The following is an 11,707-nucleotide window of genomic DNA, read 5'->3' on the forward strand; positions in this document are numbered from 1 at the left end:
AGGACTACCTTATATTTCTTGTAGGGTAGAAAGAATTTCTTCTTCTGCCAAAAAGACAAGGTCTATGTAAGCAACTCAGACAAGGCTTATTTGGCAGCCAAGGAATATTTCTTTAATATCTTTTCTAAGCAGAGTGCTGTCTTAGCCCCTATGGGGGAGAAAGGAGATAAAATTTGATATTCAAGGCCACATATTTTAATTGTCTAATTCAGAGCTGGACTGTGGATGATGTAAAACCAAGAAATGTATAGATGTGAAGACTAGAGAAAGGAAAGGCTCAGTAAATTTTATTTACTTGATGCCCTACAGACTGGGTCCAGCTAGCCTTCTCCCTAAGACCTTCCTGGCAGACTTCCTGAAGGCCCCAGGCATATAGACCTCAAGTGACAGGAAGCCAAGTCGATGGCTCCTTCCTTGTGGGGGTGGGGGTCAAGTTTGTGGTCAGAAAACTTGGTGCTTTGTCTAATGCTCCTTCGTGGGCATGCTTCCCCTCCCCATTCTGTCTTCATCCCACATCAGTTCCAGTGGATGGGCTGAAAAATCAAAAATTCTTTGATGAACTTCGAATGAACTACATCAAGGAACTTGATCGTATCATTGCATGCAAGAGAAAAAATCCCACATCCTGCTCAAGGCGCTTCTACCAGCTCACCAAGCTCCTGGACTCTGTGCAGCCTGTAAGCAAACAATGGAGGGTGCTTTGTCAGGGAGAGTAGCCTGATAGGGCCAAGTGATAATATGCTCTTCTAGGGTCTGGCACCACCTGTTGGGAGGTGCTTCCATTCCCCTCTGGCTTTGAGTGTGGTCCAGGAAGAAAATCCAATGAAGAAGAAGGGAACACAGGTCACAGTGTCCCAGCTGGATGTTGTGAAAGAGGTGGAGGAGTTGAGAACAGAGCAACTGGGACTCAGAGAAGGGGCTTAGAGTAGATAAGTTCTTTAGGCAGACAAAACAGACCTGGATGTTTTTCCCCTCTTCCTTGAGTCATGTGCATGTACGTTTGTGTGTGTGTGTGTGAGAGAGAGAGAGTGTGTGTGTGTGTGAGAGAGAGAGAGTGTGTGTGCGTGCATGTGTGTGTGTGTGTGTATGTGTGTGTGTGTGTGCTGGGGAAAAGGAACACTCAGTCCTGAGTCAGAGAGCTTGCAGTGGTTTAAGAGATCTCTTGGGACCTCTCAGTGACTCCCTGGAGACAATTTAGTGCACGTGTGTGTGTATGCACTCACGCACACAAACACACACACACTCACAGAGGCCCAAGGACATGAAAGGAAGGAGGAGGAAATCAAAGGCTGTGGGGGAGACCCTGACAAGAAGCCAACTCCTTGTCAACCCTGTTTTCTCCCTCTCTTGTTGTCTCCCTGCAGATTGCACGAGAGCTGCATCAGTTCACTTTTGACCTGCTAATCAAGTCTCACATGGTGAGCGTGGACTTTCCAGAAATGATGGCAGAGATCATCTCTGTGCAAGTGCCCAAGATCCTTTCCGGGAAAGTCAAGCCTATCTATTTTCACACTCAGTGAAGCTTTGGAAGCCCCCATTTTCTTACCCCACCTCACTCCCTTTTTCAGATATCTTCTGCCTGTTTTAACTCTGCACTACTTCTCTGCAGTGCCTTGGGGAATTTCCTCTATTTATGTACAGTCTGTCATGAAGATGTTCTTGAATTCTATTTGCTGGGCTTTTTTTTTTTTTTCTCTTTCCCTCCTTTCTTTTCTATCTCTACCTATCTGACTCTCCCATGGCACTTTCAGACTGTACTCCCTGCTGTGGCTCTTATCTGTGTTTTGAATGCTGTTGTATTTCTTTAAATCTCTGATGATCCTCATGTGGCACAGTGTCAAGTTGTGCTTGTTTATAGCACTATGCTGTGTGCCAGCTACACAAACGTTTACTCACCTAATGCCACGTGAAGTTTAGAGAGCTAAGAGTATCTGGAAAAACAAAAGACAAACAAACAAACAAAAAACACACTATGGTTTTTCCCTCATAAAAAATATTAAAACAGAAATTACCAAAGAGGCCAACAGTAACTAGAATAAGGTGAAAATTGCAAGCCCATGGGGAGTCACTGCTTTTTTCCCCCAAACCCTCTCTCCCTGGGAGACTTTATTTTCTGCCAATGGCTATTGCCATTAGAGGGCAGGGTGACCCCAGAACTGAGGTGGATGGGGGCAGATTTAAGATAGGACGGATGGATCACCAGTACCTGCCCACAGCCTTGGCCCCTGAGAGCTAGGCTGTTCAACTGCAGCACAATTCATGGTACTGAAAAATGTGCTTCATGTTTGAAAACCTGTCTGTTGGGAATGCCTCCCCACACCAGTCCCTTTTCTCTTGCATCCTCTGCCTCCACCCTCAAATTGACTTTCAATATCTTTTCTAAGAGCTTTGAACTGAATGTTCTCTTTAGCCAAAACTTGGCCACTTCCACTGAAGAATCAGACCAGCAAGAAGGAGAGGGAGATCTGACCTTTTGTAAGGCCCCATTCTGATCCAGGTCTGCATTTCCATTTGTGGCTCAGGGAGGAGCCTAGGGCTAGAGTCAGAGGAAAAGGAAGTGGTGGCTTGACTGTTCTCCTGCTTAGGACACTGAAGATTTGATCCTTCTTTGCCTCTACCTTTAAGAGACCTGAATGTTTTCTGCCTGACTCCATGCAGCTGCAAGCATCGTCCATCCTCCCTTCTGTGTTTTCTGGGCCCGAGCTTCACCAGACTTCACTACAGCCACAGTGGTGAAACTTATCCACTCCTTGGGCACATTCAGACTCTCTGCTAAGAACTCCCACCCCCAAGAAGGCTAACAAGTCAGCAGTCTTGATGTCTATCTCTAGATGCCAGTAGGCTCAAAGATTTCTTACCATATGTCTCTCCTCAACTGAACTCTCAGAACTCTGTAGACCTTAGACAAACTGGAAAGAAGGTATCAACGGGATTGGACAAGCTGGGCGTCTTGCCCTTGTCCCCCAGAGATGACACCTTCCCACCAAGTGAAGAATGCCCACTTCCTCCTTCAGAGCAGCTAAAGGGGCTACCCAGATCTGTGTTGAAGAGAAAACTCTGTTACCAATGTGAGAAAAAGGAAGGCACTAGAAACGGAAATCCTGTAAATGCTCTCCTTTCCATCCAACATATCCACCTGCAGAAGTCAGGGAAAGAAGAGAGAAGAAATCAAGAGAATACTAACTAATAAATTAAAAGTTTTCAGAAGCAAAATCTAAAGCCAGATGGGCACCATCTGGTGAGTTTATTCACCATCCTTCTCTGCTGCTGATTCTGGGCTCTAACGTTGGCCATACTCACTCAGCCACTTTTGTTGCTGCCTCTCAGCCAGAGGAAGCTGAAATACTGAAACTACCGAACCATGGCCTCCTTTGGAAAGGTCTGGTTGGTGTGGCTCTGATGGGCTGCCACCTATGAACTTGGTGTGTTCCAGCAACACTGGTTTCATATAGTCCTTTGGCACTCCTTTGTTCTGTTGACTTTGTCCCCCAGTCACGAGTACTGGGGAATGCCTACCTACTTTCTCATCTTGGCCACTGTCTCTTCACATAGCTCTTAAATTCATCTGCTAAACAACAAATTAGAAGCCAGTCACCAAGCTGCCCGTTTCAGCTAGTTCACTCTACTTGTTGTTGAGAAGATAGTTTCTGAGTGACATGATATGATCTACATGGGTTTCCTCCCCTGATTTCTGCTGATATTAATAGCCAAATGAACCTGCAAAACAGCTTCTTTAAATAACAAGGGAGAGGGGAACTTAAGATGTGTGTTACACCAATCCAAGTCTGCTGGAGAAAACTAAAGCTGACAGGTTCTCTTTATAGGGTAGGATAGAACAATTCTGTTTTTCTTTGTTATGACACCATTTGGCTTACGGAATCACTTTTAGCTGTTTTAAAGAGAAAAAAAATCCACCACTCTATTCATTTAAACTAGGTTACTTTTTAATAGTTCCTTTACATCTGTTTTGAAATGATCCTCATCTTTTGTGGTACATGGATTTGAGTATATTATTCTAATACCTCTCCTTGTAAATACTAGATGCTCTCCTTTCCATTTCTCTGGCTATCAAGGATTTCATCTTTATAGATTTCCCAATCGTGACTCTTGTCTTTATGAGTATATGTTTTTTCACTTGTGAAAGCCAAAAATCAGTGAAATGGCAGTGTAATTAAAAACAGAAACAACTAGATTACTCTGAACTCCCAAATGACAAGACAAGGAGAAAATGGCCTAAACAAGGATTTAGGTGTACTGTTTTTGCACTGGGCTTCCCTGGTGGCTCAGACGGTAAAGCGTCTGCCTGCAATGCAGGAGACCCAGGTTTGATTCCTGGGCCAGGAAGGTCCCTGGAGAAGGAAATGGAAATCCACTCCAGCACTCTTGCCTGGAAAATCCCATGGATGGAGGAACCTGATAGTCTACAGTCCATGGGGTCGCAAAGAGTCGGACACGAGTGAGCGACTTCAATTTCACTTTTGATTTCACTTTCAGTGAGCAAAAGAGATTTTAGCTTAGCTTTGGCTCCCACAGATGAAAGGGGGATTTTTATTTTCTTTTGGCCATTGTTGTTCCAGCCAGCATAATTGCCAGAAGTCTCATTTTGCATGCACTCTGCTCTACAAACAGATTTGATACAGTTGGTACATTGTGCTCACCTTTGAAGGATCGGCCACCCACACCTATTCACCTGGTGAGCTTAAAGATGAGGATCACTCACCAGACAAGCCATGGAGACTATCCCCAAAAAGGTTTGCAGTGCTCAATGGGGATGGAGAGTGAGGAAGAGAAAAAGAAGGAGCACCAAGGAGAAAGTCCCATCTGTGCTGGGCAGCACACAGCTGCCAGGTTCATAAATTCTGTGGTCAAGGAAGAGTCGTGTGGCAGTTTCAGCTCTTGCTCATTGGGCAGCTTGCCCAGACCTGGCCTCTGAGTTGAAATGCGGGTTGGGTTCTTTGTTCCATAGCTTTTCTATGCCACAGACAGTATCTTTGTTCTTGGAGAGTTCATTATTTTTTTAACAAGAAAGAAGATTTTTGAAGGATTCTGTCATATATCTTTGAAAAAAATAATCAGTAATACATATATTTTTATATATGTTAACTGGCACTTAAAAAGGTGGCGGGGCGGGGGGGAGAGTTTCACTCTGTCCTTTGGGTAGTTGCTGAAGTGATTTTCCAGGTTGAGAAATAATGCGCTGATGCTAGAATCCCTCTCTGTTCATATTCTACTTCTATATACATATATGAATATATAGCAAGAAATATTCTATTTGTACTTCAAGAGAAAATAGGTCCACCATCCACATGATATTGATACTACACAAATGATCTAATGTTAAGCATCAAGTAGTCTCTGAGTGTTTGTTTCATTAGGCACAGCACAGACATGGCCTTGTCCTCTTTTCTTTCTTGATACTGGGCATGACTCAAAAGTACAAGCCACTCCCTCTACTCCCTTTCAGTCTTGTGCTAGGGTTGCACTTCATGAGACTCCTTTCAGACAGCTTAATAACTATCCCTGCATGGTTCCTACATGGCCCTGGGAAGACAAGAGGTTGAATATTAATTATTTTATGGCAGTTGCCCAGGTGAGAGGACACTGGGCCCAAGGGGGTTGACGTTCATGCTCAACTATATGTAGGGGGTCATGAGAATCAGGAATGCTAAAACACAAGATCCAATCCCAAACTTAAGTCAAAATAATCCATTTATCATGTGCACTATCTAATAAAAGGAAGTTTCTACCCTTGCTGCCTTTTATTAGGCGGGTCTGTTCTCACCACTAATCTCTTTGAAAATCTGTGAAAGCAGTTTAAAAAAAAAAATAAAGAGACCAAAAAAAAAAAAAGACAGTGCATAACATTATGTAACCAAAGATTACATTGTATCTGCTAATTTACCAAAATTTTTAAGGGCAGGGAGGGAGCAAACATTAGTGCCTCTTTGGTAACCTATCCAAAAACAGACTAAAGGACTTTGCTGGTGACTGACTTATAAGAGTTTTGTGGGGTTTTCCCCTCCACAATATACATGTTTAGAACAGTGGAAGATAATTTTGAAAAATAATGGGATTATGGGTCCTTCAGTAAGTGATTTTTATAAAAAGAACTAGCTTTCCTTTCATGTAGTAGTTGCTGAGCATATTCTTAAAGCTCCATCATTGAATGGTTGGAAATGGAGCTGTCTTGGCCACTGTGTTTGCTAGTTCTGAGGTTAGCTTATCTGAAGATGTGAAGCCCTTGCTGAGAAGGGAGCATTTAAAGGATTAGATTTTGCACTAGAGGGACAGCAGGCGGAAATCCTCATTTCTGCCCACTTTGAATGGCACAAAAAATTTCTCTGCAGTTTAAGGCAGAAGGTTGAAATATATTGTAAATGAGTATTTGTATCCATGTTTCAAAATTGAATTATATATATATAGATATAATGTGTTCTAATAGCTTTACCTCTCTCTGTACCTTTATATTTGGTTCCAGGTCATAGCTGATACCATGTACTTGTAAGAGAGGCCACAGCTACATTTTAGAAGCTCTCAGAATGGAAAAGACACCTGCATTGATCAGATAACCAAGAGATCTCTGTTCATATTGAGGCCTGACTCACAGGCCTTGCAAAGGAGCAGAGAAGGGAAAAGGGTAGGGTACATTATGTGTTGCACTTTACTAGCCCAAGACAGATGAATGTGTAAAGGGTGGTGAAGTCCCATTGAAACGGACTGGGATTTACCATAGGGAAGGCCCATACTTGGGGCCAAAGGCCCACCCAAACGATTAGCCAGTGGCCCCCTAATGGGACCTGTGCAGCTGGAAGAAGAAAGGGTGTTCTTTGTTCTTCATCACCCCAGTAAGAAAAGGGCAGTTTCCTGCACTTGGGAACCTGGAGCAAGTGCTCCATTTCAAACAATTCACTCACCTGCGATTGAGGTGCTCTTGCTACTGGGTGTCTATGTGCTCTAATTCTGATTTTGGATATGTTCTGTAAAGATTTTGACAATGAAAATGTGTTTCTATTTGTTAAAAAATTATCAGTGTACTAGAAGTAGTATATCTGTAGGTACAGGTCCATCTCTACCCACAGGTAGGGATGTTTTTCTTCAGAGATTGACACTGGGGTCTGTTGCCCAGAGCCTCCCAATCCTTAACCTTTTCTAGGTGAAGGCAGAAAAATCCACAATCAGTCACTCATCTAAAAACACTTCAGCTGAAGTAACAAACCATTCAAAATGTTTCCATTCCAAATATAAGTGGTAAATATTTTAATTTAACAGGTAGAGTTTTAAAGGGAAAAGTAGCCTTTGACTCATCTTTGATTTTTCCTCATTAGATTTGGCCATAAAATAAATGATACACATTGATTGGTTTTAACCCCAATTCAGTTGAGCAAGAGTACTGGTTCCTTTCTTTATCCCACTTCTCTCTTAGCTTTTTATGGAATTAAATGAGAAGCTATGGTCTGAGTAGCCCTTGTGGTTTAAAACAGTTTGCACATGCATTACTTTAAAAGGCTGTCACATAGCTACAGATTCCATTGGCCACCAATACTGGAACTCACATCCATTCCCAAAGGAAAGGAAATTCTGGAATGATACTGCTTCTCTGCTGGTGCCCTCCTGGGCTAATGCTTCACATTTTGGAACTCTGTACCTTGCACAGTAGATAAACCAAGCCTGCAGTCTCTCCCAGCTTTAGCCCTTGGTGTTGTACTGCAGTGATGTGCCTGTGGGGTTGTTCAATCCCATAAGCCACTCAGGTGCTGAGAGTACCCACCATTGGGATGACCCAAGCTACCAAAATAGTTTCTCCCCCAACTCATTGACACCTTTCTGCTTTTCCCTAGACTGGAGTATTGATTAGGGAGTGCCTCAGACATGACATTCTTGGGCTGTCCTCGAGATTACTTTGGCAGCAGAAGAGAGCAGACTATGTAACCAGATGTAAGAATTTACTTTATGCTGAGGGAAAAATTTTAAAGAAAGAAAGCATCATATAAAGTTTTTTTTTTTTTTTTTAAGAAGCATTCATTTTGCTTGAAACGTCTTTTGATGGGGCTTCAGTTCTCACAACGACACTTGGCCTCCACTGGGCAGCAGAACCAGCCCCAAGCGCTAGTGTTCTATTCTCTTTTTGTAATCTTGGAATCTTTTGTTGCTCTAAATACAATTAAAAATGCAGAAACTTGTTTGTTGGAATACATGTGTGATTCTGGGTTTGTCTCTGTCTCTGCTTTCAGAAATGTCATCCATTGTGTAAAATACTGCCTTGCTGGCTTGCCAGCTAAAACTTGGCCACAGCCCCTGTTGTGGCTGCAGGCTCAAGTTATTGTTAACAAAGAGACCCAAGAAAAGCTGCTAATGTCCTCTTATCACCGTTGTTAATTTGTTAAAACATAAAGCAATCTAAAATTTCAGATGAATGTCATCAGAGTTCTTTTAATTAGCTCTTTTTATTGGCTGTCTTTATTGAAGTCGAGTTGGTATCATGCCCAGTGACTTTTTAATGCTACTTTGATTTTCATGTATTTTTAAAAATCTTTGCACAGGGGTTATAAATTTGTCCGCTTTGGCCTTTAGCATAATTTGACCTGGGACCACCAAAATATCAAAGGGTCTGTGCTAGTAAGCACAGATGGACACTGGCTGCCCATTACAACATCTCATCAGAAAACCTGAGTTTGTCAGGAGAAAGCTACACAAAACCCAGCTGTTCATCCTCATTCTCATCTTCGTGGGAGCATAAAATGAGTGGATGCTTCACAGCCTAGTTCTTGCCAAGCTTCAGATTAAGCTGGGCATGTTCACATCCTCAGTGGTTTTCAGGGCCAATATCATCCTTGACCACCAATATAAAATCTGAGCCAGCCTTCTTTAGGGTTTACAAAAGTTCAAGCAAAGCCTCCTCCCATCTCCTCTCAGTGTGAATACTTAACGAGATCCTAAATTGAAGTCTAGGCTTGAGATACAGGCCATCAATGAAGTGTGACAGATGTGTTAAGGAATAATTGGAATAATCTCAGTGTCCTCACATATAATAGGAGTTGTCACAGTGCCTCTTTACTAGTCCAGCTTGGGGATTCAGTAAAAATGTATACGATCCAACTTAGTGGGCTTATTGCTGTGGCTTTGATCCCTGCTAAAATGCCAGAACCCCTGGGAGGGATCTTACATTGAGCCATGTTTATCATTACCTCACAGTAGATGTATTTCTCAAACTTTTATGGAGAGCAATGCTTAATGGAGAGGAGAAGAAAACAAGAGCTTCTTAGGATGTGTATTTGTGTGTGTCTAAGTAAAGAGAGAGAATATGAATGTTTGTGAGTTGTGTGTGGAAGTCAGAGTCTACCTCCAGAAGAGTCCCATCTGACCATTGCTTAGTTTCTCTTCTCTTGGATCTACAGAGAGTGACCTAACAGCCACCCTACCTGGTTCCATTGACCACTCAGCTCGTGATACAGTAGTTATCATCATCATAGATTTTCCAAAAGTATAATGGCACAGAAGTCCAGGGTAAACGATCACCTAATGGATTAAAAAGAGCCTGAAGGCAGGAGTCTTATATGTGACTTAATCATGATCATATAGTGTATAGCTAGGATTCTGGCCTGCTGATTCACTATATGATACTGGGCAACCCTCTGCCCTTTTCTGTACCTTAGTTTTCTCATCTATAAAATGAATGTGCCTGAAGATATGAAATAGAACTAGAAGAGATGGAGAGCCCCTTCCAGTGTGGATACTACAGTTATTGCAAACTACAGCAACACTTTAAAAAATTGTAACATAAAGGGGAAAGCAAAGGGCCTTTTATTATCCCTAGAACACAGTTTTGTAACTAGAATTCTGATGTTTGTACTCAATAAAAATTTACCAAACACCTGGGGCAGGGGGTCAAAAAAAAAATTGAATCCTGTGTAATAGATGCTGTCAACTCCCTTGATGGATGGGGTTACTACTCAAAAGTAAAATAATTTGTTTACCATTTAGATGATCTCATAAATAGCAGAGATAAGTAGGAGTTAAGCCACGGTCCATGCTTTTAGTGAGTTTACAGTCTATTAAATACCTTAGACCAGGCCAGTCCGGGACTTAAACCCATGAAATCCACCCCAAACCCTCCCACATCTATTCTCCAAACAAGATTGGACTAACCCCTGATTTGTAATTATTGCCTTTTAGAGCTAGAAAGGATCTTAGATAACATCTAGCCCAAATGTTACATTCTTCACATGAGAAAGTCCAGGCACAAAACTGTGGCAAAAGACTAGCTCTAGCACATCCAGGTCACAGCCCCTTCATGTGCCTGCAGGCACAACCTCTTGCATACCGGTTCAGAGCCTTGGTTAAAGAGCCCCCACTTTTCATCTGTGGTTCCCATGTATACAGCCCAAGGATCTCTACTCCAACTGCAGTACCTACTTTACTGACTCTCAGAGGTTTTCTTCATATCACTGCAGGAGAAAGTGAGAGGAGAGAATTACTGGGGGAGCTGGAATAGCAACTGTAGAAGCAGTGAGAAACATTCAAAAGACACACTGAAGTATGAAAACCTAGTTTTCTGAGTTAATAGGCAGATGCTGACAATTTGAACCCTCAGATTCTTCTGCCACCATTTTTCAGGCCACAACTTCCCCTCTTCCTTCAACTTTCCCAAGGTGCTTCAAACAAGGAGAAGACCATTTGCAGAACTTTGAGTACCAATCAGAAAAACTACCTAAAAAACTGACTTAAGCCAGACTCTATACAAATAGTCCCCCAGTCCACATTGGAGCACTTCAAATCTAAGACCAAAAAAAGAGGTCAACAGAGCAGAAAGGTGCTGTGGGTGTCACACATTTACCACCTGAGCAGAGATGCTTGTCCCCAAAAGAAACAAGTCCTGATGCTTAAACACAGTGCCAAGAGTAGATAATTTTAAAGTTGGACTAATCTTATGAGAGAATCCCACCACCTCAAAAGACTCCTGGGACTCTTCACAAGGGTCAATATACAGTTATATGATACATTTGTTCTTTCATTTATTCAACAATCATTTGTTTGTTTAACCACTATGTAATTGACATAAGAATAAAATAGACATGGTCTCTGTCCTCATGGAACTTCTAGACTAGTAGGACAGACAGACACAGACAATTGTAATGAATGCTATGGTTAAGAGAATGTATGCTAAGGTATGCAGTATTCTGTTGGGGTGCAGAAGAAGGGTGCCTAGCCCAGTCTAGTGGGAAGGTCAGGGAAGACTCCTTAGAGAAGTCCAGGCTGTGATTCAAGTTCAATGAAGAAAGGGTTGAAGAGGAGAAAGGGGCATTCTTTCTCAGGCAAGAGACAGCAACCTTGCAAGGGAAAAGACAAATAGTCTAGCCTGAGTGAAAAAATTTGAAAAAGAGGGTGATTGTGAGAGAAGAGAATAAAGAGGCAAATGCAAAAGTCAGTGAGTGCACACGTGCCACACTGAAGAGTTGAGCCTTTATTTCAAGGTTAAAGGAGAGCTATAGGAATCCTTGCCACCATTTCAGTTCCCAGACAAATGATTTCATCTGTTCCTCATAACATCCTGAATTCAGGCCGACCAGAGATCAAGCCCATTTTGCAGATAGGAAAACTGACACTCAGAACAGTGATGTGATTGGCCCAAAGGCTGTTCCTGAATAGTTAACAGTCCTAAGTCTGAACTGGAAGCCCTGAATCTCCTGATTTTCAGTTTTAGGCTCCT

General features: G+C 42.3%; 1 protein-coding gene and 1 non-coding gene across 3 annotated transcripts in view; both read left to right on the top strand.

Annotated features, from left to right (window-relative positions):
- The window catches only part of AR (androgen receptor), a 223,909-nt gene extending 215,501 nt beyond the window's left edge, over positions 1–8,408 (top strand). Inside the window, exons 7-9 of one of the 2 annotated variants that reach the window (XR_006548829.2) lie at positions 520–677; positions 1,365–3,238; positions 6,479–8,408. Coding sequence is in view for 1 of the 2 variants with exons in the window: in XM_006067772.4 (XP_006067834.1) it covers positions 520–677; positions 1,365–1,520 (314 nt within the window). In the remaining variant the exon portion in view is untranslated. Of the gene's footprint in view, positions 1–519; positions 678–1,364 lie in introns of both variants that reach the window. The other variant, XM_006067772.4, reaches the window with a different exon arrangement.
- Positions 4,273–4,345, top strand: TRNAC-GCA. Its single transcript has one exon. It is a non-coding gene; the product is annotated as a tRNA-Cys (tRNA).
- Positions 8,409–11,707: the final 3,299 nt, after the last annotated feature.

This window comes from Bubalus bubalis, chromosome X (genome assembly GCF_019923935.1).
Source record: "Bubalus bubalis isolate 160015118507 breed Murrah chromosome X, NDDB_SH_1, whole genome shotgun sequence".
NCBI classification, from domain to species: domain Eukaryota; kingdom Metazoa; phylum Chordata; class Mammalia; order Artiodactyla; family Bovidae; genus Bubalus; species Bubalus bubalis.